This window comes from Ornithorhynchus anatinus, chromosome 5 (genome assembly GCF_004115215.2).
Source record: "Ornithorhynchus anatinus isolate Pmale09 chromosome 5, mOrnAna1.pri.v4, whole genome shotgun sequence".
In the NCBI taxonomy this organism is placed as follows: Eukaryota; Metazoa; Chordata; class Mammalia; order Monotremata; family Ornithorhynchidae; genus Ornithorhynchus; species Ornithorhynchus anatinus.
Genome location: NC_041732.1, coordinates 55737989 through 55751399, shown reverse-complemented (window position 1 = coordinate 55751399; position 13411 = coordinate 55737989). Strand labels below are relative to the sequence as shown.

The following is a 13411-nucleotide window of genomic DNA, read 5'->3' as shown; positions in this document are numbered from 1 at the left end:
GCCCAGCTAGTGAGTGCTACAACACAAATTTTCCCCAATATAGAGTGTTTTAAAAACGGTTTTACTACCCCCACCAACCCCAACATCCGCAGAGAAAGGATTGTCCTGTAGCTGCAGTGGGAATATTTTTTTTTTGGGGGGGGTTGGGGTATCTGTTATATATCTTCATAACCCTATTTATTTTGTTTAATGAGATGTACATCACCCTGATTCTATTTTCATTTTTATTGTCATTGTTCTTGTCTGCCTGTCTCCCCCGATGAGACTGTAAGCCCATCAAAGGGCAGGGACTGTCTCTATCTGTTACCAATTTGTACATTCCAAGCGCTTAGTACAGTGCTCTGCACATAGTAAGCGCTCAATAAATACTATTGAATGAATAGTAGAGAAGCAGCGTGGTTTAATGGAAAGATCCCGGGCTTGGGAGTCAGAGGTTGTGGGTTCTAATCCTGACTCCGCACAGCTTGTCAGCTATGTGACTTCGGGCAAGTCACTTCACTTCTCTGGGTCTCAGTTCCCTCATCTGTAAAATGGGGATTAAGACTGTGAGTCCCACGTGGGACAACCTGATTACCCTCTATCTATTGGCACATAGTAAGCCCTTAACAAATACCATTGTCCTGATTTTTCATTCCTTCATTCAGTCACATAGTAAGCGCTTAACAAATGCCATCATCATTATCGTTCTTTCATTCATTGTCACCTAGCAAGCACTTAACAAATACCATCATCACTATTGTTCATTCATTCAAACGCATTTATTGAACGCTCACTGTGTGCAGAGCACTGGACTAAGCGCTTGGAATGTCCCATTGGGCAACAGATAGAGGCAATCCCTGTCCAACAACGGGTGCACTGTCTAGACGGGGGAGGCAGACAACAGATTATTAGTCCAGTGCTCTGTAAAGTTGTCAATAAATACAACTGACTGACTGACTGATATGTCCTTAGAGGTCTCCGGAATGGCGATCTCCTGGCCCCATCTAGAGAAGCAGCGTGGCTCAGTGGCAAGAACCCAGGCTTGGGAGTCAGAGGTCATGGGTTTTAATCCCGACTCAGTTGCTTGCCTGCTGTGCGACTCTGGGCAAGTAACTTCCCTTCTCTGGGCCTCAGTTCCCTCCTTTGGGATATGGGGATGAAGACTGTGAGCGCCACGGGGACAACCTGATCACCTTGTATCCCCCTCTCCCCCCAGCGCTTAGAGCAGCGTTGCTTAATGGAAAGAGCCCGGGCTTGGGAGGCAGAGGTCATGGGTTCTGATCCTGACTCCGCCACTTGTCTGCTGTATGACCTTGGGCAAGTCACTTAACTTCTCTGTGGCTCAGTTACCTCATCTGTAAAAATGGGGATTAAAAAAAAAAAAGTGAGCCCCACGTGGGACAATCTGATTAACCTGTATCTACCCCAGCACTTAGAATAGTGCTCTGCACATAGTAAGCACTTAACAAATACCTACATTATTATTATCAGCCACTGTCAGCTGTGTGACTGTGGGCAAGTCACTTCCCTTCTCTGTGCCTCAGTGCCCTCATCTGTAAAATGGGGATGAAGACTGTGAGCCTCACGTGGGACAACCTGTATCTCCCCCAGCGCTTAGAACAGTGCTCTGCACATAGTAAATGCTTAACAAACACCAACATTATTATTATTAACAGTGTTTGGCACAGAGTAAGCACTTAACAAACACTATTATTATTATTATTATTAATAACAGTGCTTGGCATCTAGTAAGCGCTTAACAAACACCAACATTATTATTATTGTTATTATTATTAACAGTGCCTGGCATAGAGTAAGCACTTAACAAACACCATCATTATTATTATTATTATTATTATTAACAGTGCTTGGCATAGAGTAATAATAATAATGTTAATAATAATGTTGGTATTTGTTAAGCGCTTACTATGTGCCGAGCACTGTTCTAAGCGCTGGGGTAGACACAGGGGAATCAGGATGTCCCACGTGGGGCTCACAGTCTTAATCCCCATTTTACAGATGAGGTAACTGAGGCACAGAGAAGTTAAGTGACTTGCCCACGGTCACACAGCTGACAGGTGGCAGAGCTGGGATTCAAACTCATGACCTCTGCCTCCAAAGCCCATGCTCTTTCCACTGAGCCACGCTGCTTCTCTAAGTGCTTAACAAACACCAACATCATTATTATTATTGTTAACAGTGCTTGGCATAGAGTAAGCACTTAACAAACACCAACATCATCATTATTATTATTATTAACAGTGCTTGGCATAGAGTAAGTGCTTAACCAACACCACCATCATTATTATTATTATTATTAACAGTGCTTGGTACAGAGTAAGCGCTTAACAAACACCATCATTATTATTATTATTAACAGTGCTTGGCATAGAGTAAGCGCTTAACAAACACCAATATCATTATTATTATTATTATTAATAACAGTGCTAGGTATAGAGTAAGTGCTTAACAAACACCAACATCATCATTATTATTATCATTAATAGTGCTCTGCACGTAGTAAGCGCTTAACAAACACCAACATCATTATTATGATTATGAACACGGCTTGGCACAGAGTAAGCGCTCAACACCAACATTATTATTATTATTATTGTTATTATTATTAACAGGGCTTGGCACAGAGTAAGTGCTTAACACCAACATTATTATGATTTTGAGTATGAACAGGGCTTGGCACAGAATAAGCGCTTAACACCAACATTATTGTTATTATTATTATTATTCTTATTATTATGAACAGGGCTTGGCACAGAGTAAGTGCTTAACACCAACATTATTATTATTATATTATTATTATTATTATGAACAGGGCTTGGCACAGAGTAAGGGCTTAACACCAACCTTCTTCTTCTTCTCTTCTTCTTCTTCTTCTTCTTCTTCTTCTTCTTCTTCTTCTTCTTCTTCTTCTTCTTCTTCTTTTTATTATTATGAACAGGGCTTGGCACAGAGTAAATGCTTAACACCAACATTATTATGATTTTGAGGATGAACAGGGCTTGGCACAGAGTAAGTGCTTAACACCAACATTATTATTATTATTATTATGAACAGGGCTAGGCACAGAGTAAGGGCTTAACACCAACATTCTTCTTCTTCTTCTTCTTCTTCTTCTTCTTCTTCTTCTTCTTATTTTTATTATTATGAACAGGGCTTGGCACAGAGTAAATGCTTAACACCAACATTATTATGATTTTGAGGATGAACAGGGCTTGGCACAGAGTAAGTGCTTAACACCAACATTATTATTATTATTATTATGAACAGGGCTTGGCACAGAGTAAGGGCTTAACACCAACATTCTTCTTCTTCTTCTTCTTCTTCTTCTTATTTTTATTATTATGAACAGGGCTTGGCACAGAGTAAATGCTTAACACCAACATTATTATGATTTTGAGGATGAACAGGGCTTGGCACAGAGTAAGTGCTTAACACCAACATTATTATTATTATTATTATGAACAGGGCTTGGCACAGAGTAAGGGCTTAACACCAACATTATTATTATTATTATAATTATGAACAGGGCTTGGCACAGAGTAAGCGCTTAACACCAACATTATTATTATGATTTTGAGGATGAACAGGGCTTGCTCGAGAGTAAGCGCCTACTCAATGGCCTCCTTAGGCCTAAAGACGCCCGCCCGCCTGGGCCCGGCCGCCCCCGAACCCGAGAGCCGGCGGGCTGGGGGGGGGGCGGGGCCTGGAGGGGGCGGGGCCGGGAGGAGCGCCGACCAATGGGAGCGCGGGACTGCCGCCTAGGGGGCGTGGCTTGCGCGACCGTTGGTGAGGGCGCGGTGCAGTGTGGGAGCGGAAGTGGCGAGCACGCGGCGGCGCGAGGCGGCATGGCGGCGTCCGGCCGCCCCTCAGGGTGGGTGAGGGGGGCGATGGCGGGCGGGGAGGGAGGGAGGAAGGACCGGCCGGGCCGCCCTCACCGCCATCGTTCCCCCGCCGCAGGCCCCGGCGCTTGGCCGACCTCACCGTCGACGAGTTCCTGGCCGGAGGCTTCGGCTCGGAGCTGGACGGGGAGACGGACGACGAGGCCGCCCCCGACACGGCCCGCAACGGGGGCTCCCGCAAAAAGGCGCCCTCGGGAAGGTAACGGCCTCACAGTTATACTCATAAGACTATGCTAATGATATAGTAATAGTGTAGTAATACTAATAAGATAGTAATAGGTTAATAATAATGTTGCTTAAGCGCTTACTATGTGCACAGCACTGGTGTAATAATAATATTAATGTTGGTGTTTAAGTGCTTACTATGTGCAGAGCACTGGTAATAATAATACTAGTGATGTTGGTGTTTGTTAATAATAATAATTATAATAATGTTGGTATTTGTTAAGCGCTTACTATGTGCACTGGTAGTAATAATAATGTTGGTGTTTAAGGGCTTACTATGTGCAGAGCACCGGTAATAATAATACTAATGATATTGGTGTTAATAATAATGTTGGTATTTGTTAAGCGCTTACTATGTGCACTGGTAGTAATAATAATAATGTTGGTGTTTAAGGGCTTACTTTGTGCAGAGCACCGGTAATAATACTAATGATATTGGTGTTAATAATAATAATGTTGGTATTTGTTAAGCGCTTACTATGTGCACTGGTAGTAATAATAATAATGTTGGTGTTTAAGGGCTTACTATGTGCAGAGCACCGGTAATAATAATACTAATGATATTGGTGTTAATAATAATAATAATAATGTTGGTATTTGTTAAGCGCTTACTATGTGCACTGGTAGTAATAATAATAATGTTGGTGTTTAAGGGCTTACTATGTGCAGAGCACTGGTAATAATAATACTAATGATGTTGGTGTTTGTTAATGATAATAATGTTGGTATTTGTTAAGCGCTTACTATGTGCACTGGTAGTAATAATAATAATGTTGGTGTTTAAGGGCTTACTATGTGCAGAGCACTGATAATAATAATACTAATGATGTTGGTGTTTGTTAATGATAATAATGTTGGTATTTGTTAAGCGCTTACTATGTGCACTGGTAGTAATAATAATGTTGGTGTTTAAGGGCTTACTATGTGCAGAGCACTGGTAATAATAATAATAATGATGTTGGTGTTTGTTAATAATAATGTTGGTATTAAGCGCTTACTATGTGCACAGCACTGGTAGTAGTAATAATGATAATGTTGGTGTTTAAGGGCTTACTATGTGCAGAGTGCTGGTAATAATAATACTAGTGATGTTGGTGTTTGTTAATAATAATAATAATGTTGGTGTTTAAGTGCTTACTATGTGCAGAGTGCTGGTAATAATAATACTAGTGATGTTGGTGTTTGTTAATAATAATAATGTTGGTGTTTAAGGGCTTACTATGTGCAGAGCACTGGTAATAATAATACTAGTGATGTTGGTGTTTGTTAATAATAATAATAATAATAATAATAATGTTGGTGTTTAAGCGCTTATGTGCAGAGCACTGGTAATAATAATAGTAAGAAGAATGATGTTGGTGTTTGTTAATAATAATGTTGGTATTTTTTAAGCGCTTACTATGTGCACAGCACTGGTAGTAGTAATAATGATAATGTTGGTGTTTAAGGGCTTACTATGTGCAGAGCACTGGTAATAATAATACTAATGATGTTGGTGCTTGTTAATAATAATGTTGGTTTTTTTAAGCGCTTACTATGTGCACAGCACTGGTAGTAGTAATAATAATGTTGGTGTTTAAGCACTTATTATGTGCAGAGCACTGGTAATAATAATAATGATGTTGGTGTTTGTTAATAATGTTGGTATTTGCTAAGCGCTTATTATGTGCACAGCACTGGTAGTAGTAATATGATAATGTTGGTGTTTAAGGGCTTACTATGTGCAGAGCACTGGTAATAATAATACTAGTGATGGTGGTGTTTGTTAATAATAATGTTGGTATTTGTTAAGCGCTTACTATGTGCACAGCACTGGTAGTAATAATAATGTTGGAGTTTAAGTGCTTACTATGTGCAGAGCACTGGTAATAATACTAATGATGTTTGTGTTAATATAATAATAATAATGTTGGTATTTGTTAAGCGCTTTGAGCCCGGGCTTGGGAGTCAGAGGTCATGGGTTCAAGTCCTGGTTCTGCCACTTGTCGGCTGTGTGACTGAGGGCAAGTCACTTCACTTCTCTTTGCCTCAGTTCCCTCATCTGTAAAATGGGGATTAAGACTGTGAGCCTCACGTGGGACAATCTGATGACCCTGTATCTCCCCCAGCGCTTAGAACAGTACTCTGCACATAGTAAGCGCTTAACAAATACCCACATTATGTGCACAGCACTAATAGTAATAATAATAATGTTGGTGTTTAAGTGCTTACTATGTGCAGAGCACTGTTAATAATCATACTAATGATGTTGGTGTTTGTTATTAATAATAATAATAATAATAATAATGTGGGTATTTGTTAAGCACTATGTGCACAGCACTGGTAGTAATAATAATAATGTTGGTGTTTGTTAAGTGCTTACTCTGTGCCGAGCACTGGTAATAATAAATATAATAATGATAATAATGATGTTGGTGTTTGTTAAGCGCTTACTATGTGCAGAGCACTGTTCTAAGTGCTGGGGGAGACACAGGGTAATCAGATTGTCCCACGTGAGGCTCACGGTCTTCACCCCCATTTTACAAAGGAGGTAAGTGAGGCACAGAGAAGTTAAGCAGCGTGGCTCAGTGGAAGGCGCCTGGGCTTGGGAGTCAGAGGTCATGGGTTTGAATCCAGGCTCTGCCACTTGTCAGCTGTGGCTGTGGGCAAATCACTTCACTTCTCAGTGCCTCAGTTACCTCATCTGTAAAATGGGGATTAACTGTGAGCCTCATGTGGGACAACATGATTACCCTCTATCTACCCCAGTGCTTTGAACAGTGCTCTGCACATAGTAAGCGCTTAACAAATACCAATGTTATTATTATCATTAAGTGACTTGCCCGCAGTCACACAGCTGACAAGCGGCAGAGCTGAGATTCGAACCCATGACCTCTGACTCCCAAGCCCCGGCTCTTCCCACTGAGCCACGCTGCTTCCCAATCTGGCCATAATATCCTGGCTGAATTATGATGTCAACCTCTCTCTGACCTCCCTTTCTCCTGTCTCTCCCTGCTCCAGTCTGTTGTTCATTCCGCTGCTCGGATCATCGCTCTGGGCCTGTCACTCCCCTCCTCGAAAACCTCCAGTGGTTGCCCATCAACGCTTAAGTGCTTAGTACAGTGCTCTGCACATAGCAAGTGCTCAATAAATACTATTGAATGAATGAATCAATCCCTGCACGAAACAAAAACTCCTCACTCTGGGCTTCAAGGCTCTCTATCCCCTTGCCCCCTCCTATCTCATAGAGAAGCAGCGTGGCTCAGTGAAAAGAGCCCGGGCTTAGGAGTCAGAGGTCATGGGTTCTGATCCCGGCTCCGCCACCGGTCAGATGTGACTTGGGGCTAGTCACTCGACTTCTCGGTGCCTCAGTTTCCTCCTCTGTAAGATGGGGATGAAGACTGTGAGCCTCAAGTGGGACAACTTGATGACCCTGTGTCGCTCCTCTGCCGCTCACCTCCTCACCGTCCCCCGTTCTCGCCTATCCTGCCATTGACCCCTGAGCCACGTCCTCCCGCTATCCTGGAATGCCCTCCCTCCTCACCTCTGCCAAACTAATTCTCCTCCCCTCTTCAAAGCCCTACTGAGAGCTCACCTCCTCCAAGAGGCCTTCCCAGACTGAGCTTCCCCTTTTCCCTCTGCTCCCTCTCTGCTCCCCCTCCACCCTCTGCTCCCTCCCCCTTTCCCCCTTCACCTCCCCTCAGCTAAGCCCCCTTTCCCTCTGCTCCTCCCCCCCCTTCCCCTCAGCACTGTGCTCATTTGTATATATTTTTATTACCCTATTTATTTTGTTAATGAGGTGTACATCCCCTTGATTTTATTTATCGTGATTGTTGTCTTGTTTTTGTCCGTCTATCTCCCCTGATTAGACTTTGAGCCCATTATTGGGCAGGGATGGTCTCTATTTGTTGCCTAATTGTACATTCCAAGCGCTTAGTACAGTGTTCTGCACATAGTAAGTGCTCAATAAATACTATTGAAAATGAATGAATTAATACAACCTCCACCATTCTGTTTATCTTGAGGATGTTGTCCTCTTTTCCTCTTCTCTTTTCCATTGATGTCTCCCCCTTTTCGACTGTGGGCCCGTGGTGGGGCAGGGATGGTCTCTATCTGGTGCCCATTTGGACATTCCAAGTGCTTAGAACAGTGCTGTGTGTGTAGTCACGTGGGACAACCTGATTACCCTATATCTACCCCAGTGCTTAGAACAGTGCTCTGCACATAGTAAGCGCTTAACAAATGCCAACATTATTATTATTATTATTGTTAGTAAGCGCTCAAGCAGTACGATTGAATGAATGAATGAACGGGGGAGAGGGGCCTGTCTGGGCCTGTTAGTGGAAAGAGCCCGGGCTTGGGAGTCAGAGGTCATGGGTTCTAATCCAGGCTCCGCCACATGTCAGCTGGGTGACTTTGGGCAAGTCACTTCACTGCTTGGAGCCTCAGTGAGCTCATCTGAAAAATGGGGATTAAGACTGTGAGCCCCACATGGGGCAACCACGTTACCTTGTATCTATCTCAGCGCTTAGAATAGCGCTTGGCACATAGTAAGCGCTTAACAAATACCATCATTCATTCATTCAAGGGGGGAGGGAGAGGGGCCCTCCTGTCCGATCCTGTCCAGGACTGTCCAGGCCACTTCGGTCCTCCTGGTGAAGTGGGGGCTCAGCGCTGGTGGGGGCAGTGGGGTCCCTGGTGGCAGGGCCGCCTTGGCCTGCCCCGGGGGTGATCAGAGAGATTCATTCATTCATTCAATCGTCTTGATTGAGCACTTACTGTGTGCAGAGTGGTGTACTAAAAGCGCTGTGATGGGTATGTATCTATAATTCCATTTCTATTGATGCTATTGATGCCTGTTAATAATAATAATGATGGCATTTGTTAAGCACTATGTGCCAAGTACTGTTCCAGCACTGGGGTAGATACAAGGTAATCAGTTTGTCCCATGTGGGGTTCACAGTCTTAATTCCCATTTTTACAGATGAGGGAACTGAGGCACAGAGAAGTGAAGTGACTTGCCCAAAGTCACACAGCTGACATGTGGGGGTGCTGGGATTAGAACCCATGACCTCTGACTCCAAAGCCCAGGCCCTTTCCACTGTGTCACGCTGCTTCTCAGGTTTACTTGTTTTGATGTCTGTCTCCCCGCTTCTGTTCATTCAGTCGTACTGATTGAGCGCTTACTGTGTGTAGAGCACTGCACTAAGAGCACTGTGATGGGTATGTATGGGTAAGTTGAGAAGCAGCATGGCTTAGTGGTAAGAGCCCGGACTTGGGAGTCAGAGGTCGTGAGTTCTATTCCTGGCTCCCTCACATTAGCTGTGTAACTTTGGGCAAGTCACTTCACTTCTCTGGGCCTCAGTTCCCTCATCTGTAAAATGGGGATTAAGACCGTGAGCCCCACTTGGGACAACCTGATTACCTTGTATCTACCCCAGTGCTTAGAACAGTGCTTGGCACATAGCATTTAACAAATACCAACATTATTATTATGTGTCTACAATTCTGTTTATATGTGTTGATGCTATTGATGTCTGTCTACTTGTTTTGATGTCTATTCCCCGCCCCCCTTAATCGTATTTATTGAGTGCTTACTGTGTGCAGAGCGCTGTACTAAGAGCACTGTGATGGGTATATATCTATAATTCTCTTTATACTGATGCTGTTGATGCCTGTCTACCTGTTCTGATGTCTATCTCCCCCCTTCTATTCATTCAGTTGTATTTATTGAGTGCTTACTGTGTGCAGAGTGCTGTAGTAAGAGTGCTGTGATGTGTATATATCTATAATTCTCTTTATAGTGGGCGTGGCTCAGTGGAAAGTGCACGGGTTTTGGAGTCAGGACTCATGAGTTCGAATCCCAGCTCTGCCACTTGTCAGCTGTGTGACTGTGGGCAAGTCACTTAACTTCTCTGTGCCTCAGTTCCCTCATCTGTAAAATGGGGATTAAGACTGTGAGCCCCACGTGGGACAACCTGATAACCCTGTGTCTACCCCAGCGCTTAGAACAGTGCTTGGCACATAGTAAGCGCTTAACAAATACCAATATTATTATTATTATTAGTGATGCTATTAATGCCTGTTTACTTGTTTTGATGTCTCCCCCCCTTCTATTCATTCCATCGTATTTATTGAGTGTTTATTGTGTGCAGAGCACTGTACTAAGCACTTGGAAAGTACAATTCAGCAACAAATAGACCGAGCCCATTGTTGGGTAGGATTGTCTTTATTTGTTGCTGAATTCTATTTTCCAAGTGCTTAGTACAGTGCTCTGCACATAATAGACACTCTGCACACAGTAAGCGCTCAATAAATACGATTGAATGAATGCGTGAATAGGAAGCAGCATGGTCTAGTCGTCAGAGCTTGGGTTTGGGAGTCAGAGGTTGTAGGTTCTAATCCCCACTTTGCCACTTGTCTGCTGTGTGACCTTGGGCAAGTCACTTCACTTCTCCGGGCCTCAGTGACCTCATCTTTAAAATGGGGTTTGAGACTGTGAGCCCCTACGCGGGACAACCTGATTACTTTGTATGTACTCCAGTGCTTAGAACAGTGCTTAGCACACAATAAGTGCTTAGCAAATACTATTATTATTATTATTGTTATGGTGTTTGTTAAATGCTTACTATATGACAAGCACTGTACTAAGCTCTGGGGTTGGTACAAGCAAGTAAGCGCTCAACAAATACCGTCATCATTATTATTATTATTACTAATCGCTTGTAAGAGTACAGTACAACAATCAACAGTCACAGTCCCTACCCACAATGAGCTTAAAGTCTAGAGAGATGGGACCTGGGTCTGGTTGGGTCGGGGGTGTCTGGCTGCTTGCAGGGAGTAGGGGCGGCTTGGCCAGCGACAAACTCTGCAAGCGACTCCCCGGCCTGACGTGTCCCCCGCTGCCGTGCAGGAGGACCAAGAAGGGCGAGGCATCAGAGCACAAAGACCAGCTGTCGCGGCTGCAACAGCGGGATCCCGAGTTCTATAAATTCCTGGAGGAGAATGACCGGGAGCTGCTTAACTTCGACGACTCGGACAGCTCCGACGAGGAGGAGAAGTTCCACACGCTGCCCAGCCAGCTGGAGGTGTGGGGTGCCGACTGGGCCTGCTGGCTTCATCCCCCGGAGCCTATGGGACTGAGATTTAGGTCTCCCCCCACCTCCCCCGCCCCAGCTGGGAAAGGAGAAGGGGAAGGAGAGGGGGTGCCTCATGGATCGGGAACTGCTCGCCTATAATTGGTGAGAAGTTTCAGGGGAAGGAGGTAGAGGAATGGGGAGCATGAGGGACGGAGAGGGGTGAGTCAGGATGGATGGGCTGTGCTGGATCACTAAAGGGAGGGTTAGGGATGGGGAGAGGAAAGCCAAGGGGTTTTGTCTGGTCCAAGCTGGGTCACTGAGGGAGAGATAGGGGTGTTGATTGGACTTGCAGCCAGTGCTGTTTCCCTGGAGAGTGAATCAATTCAAGGTGGAGAGGGAAGAGTTAGTGTGTTTGACTGGCTCGTTCTTCACTGTGAGAGGGGGTGGACAGGAGGAGACAGCCTACTGTTTGTAGTGCTGCTTGGAGGGGATGGTTAGGCCAAGGGACTGGTCTTGGGATGATGCCTTATGTTCTCAAGAGTTTGACACGGCTATAGTGAAGCTTCCACGCTGTGGTTTCATTCACCTCCCAGGAGAGGGTCAGGGAGAGATTCCTCTCCCTTAAGTTTACAGCTGGGAAAACTGAGGCACAGGCGGGGGCAGAAGCTGAGAGGGAACTGGGTTCTCCTCTCCCCTCTCTTCCCCCCACCCCAGCAATCCTCTTCATTCTCCCCCCTCCCTGGCGGATTCTTAGCTCTCTTGCTCTCGTGTATCATTCGAAGTATTCTCCTATCCTGGCAGCTATAAGACCCCTCTGCGTCCCCTTCAGGAGAAGGATGGCTGGGGTGGGAAGGGTTGGGTAGGGTGGGACTCTTTTCCCTCATGGCAACAAGGCTTCTCTGCTTGCTTCAGGAAGCAAGTGAGGATGATGATGATGCTGAGGAGTCCCAGGGCACCAAGATCGAGTTTGTTAACGTGACCATGAAGATGGTGGAACAGTGGAAACACATGGCAAAGGTGAGTAGGCCCAGTGGCAACAGGAGGGAGAGTCCTACGGGGACTCTTTCCCCAATGTGGACAGAACTGTTGGGGGAGGGGACGGCCTCACCTTCCCAAGACACGTGACTGTGAGCTCCCCATGTGCTTTGTAGAGTGCCCTGCCCATAGTAACGTCAATTATCAGGCATGCAGAGCGTTTTAGTTGGCACTTGGAACAATGGAGGTTAAAAGACATGGTCCCTGCCCACGAGAAAGACAGGCACTGTGATTTACTGAAAGGCAGACGAAATGCTTAAATACTGGAGCGAAAAGTGCCTTGGGTGGCCTTGAGCGTGGGAAAATGTAAGTGACATGAACGCATGGAGCTGATAGTTGAGAGATTTGTTTCCTGGGGAGAAGAAACATGAGTTAGGGAAGGTCTCCTGGAGGAGGTGGGATTTCAGAAAGTCTTTGTAGTTAGGGGAGGGCTGGTAGTGGCGGATTGGTAGTGGGGAGGGAATTCCAGGCAAGAAAGGGGAGGACATGAGCAAGAAGTTGGAGGCAGGAGGGTTGAGAAGGAGGCAGCGGAACAGGAGGAATGGGGAGTACGAGCTGGGGTGTATCGGGAGAAGAGAGCAGATGCAGTGCCTTGAAGGTAGTGGTCAGGAATTTTACTTAAATTAGCAGTGCCAGCATAACCACAGAAGGGTTTTGAGGAGTGGAGGGATCTTTTCAGAACGACACTTGGGAAAGATGATCTGAGCCACAGAGCAGAGTATAGACGAGTGGAGGGTCTGGGGACCGGGGAGCCCGGGGAAGGCCTGCTGAGTAGTCTAGCTGGGACGCCACACCTGCCTGGACCAGGCTGGAGGCTGTTAGGGTGGAGAGGAAGAGGCAGATCCGGTTAATGTGAAGGAAAAACCAACAGGATTTAAAATGACAGAGTCGAAGGAAAGCAAGGATGATGTAAAGGTTCCAGGCTGGAGTGAAGGGGAGGATGGTAGTGAGTCATCTTGGACGGGAAGGTTAGGTAGAGGAGAGAATTTGGGAGGAAGTTTTAGGAGTTCCATTTTAGACATTTTGAGTTTAAAGGTGCCCATGGGCATTCATGTGGAAATGTGAGTTAGAGTGTGTATTAAGCACTTACTTGGTGCAAATTGCTGGGGTGAAAACAGGATAATTAGTTCAGAAACAGCCCCTGGGTCACAATATTTTTTAAAGGCATTTGCTAATCGCTTATTATGTGCCAGG

At 45.2% G+C, this 13411-nt stretch overlaps 1 protein-coding gene across 1 annotated transcript in view; it reads left to right on the top strand.

Annotated features, from left to right (window-relative positions):
* The first annotated feature begins 3815 nt into the window (after positions 1–3815).
* The window catches only part of NOC2L (NOC2 like nucleolar associated transcriptional repressor), a 32324-nt gene continuing 22728 nt past the window's right edge, over positions 3816–13411 (top strand). The window contains exons 1-4 of the mRNA XM_029066304.2: positions 3816–3871; positions 3958–4098; positions 11017–11191; positions 12095–12199. Coding sequence (XP_028922137.1) covers positions 3846–3871; positions 3958–4098; positions 11017–11191; positions 12095–12199 — 447 coding nt within the window. The 5' untranslated portion in view covers positions 3816–3845. The remainder of the gene's footprint in view (positions 3872–3957; positions 4099–11016; positions 11192–12094; positions 12200–13411) is intronic.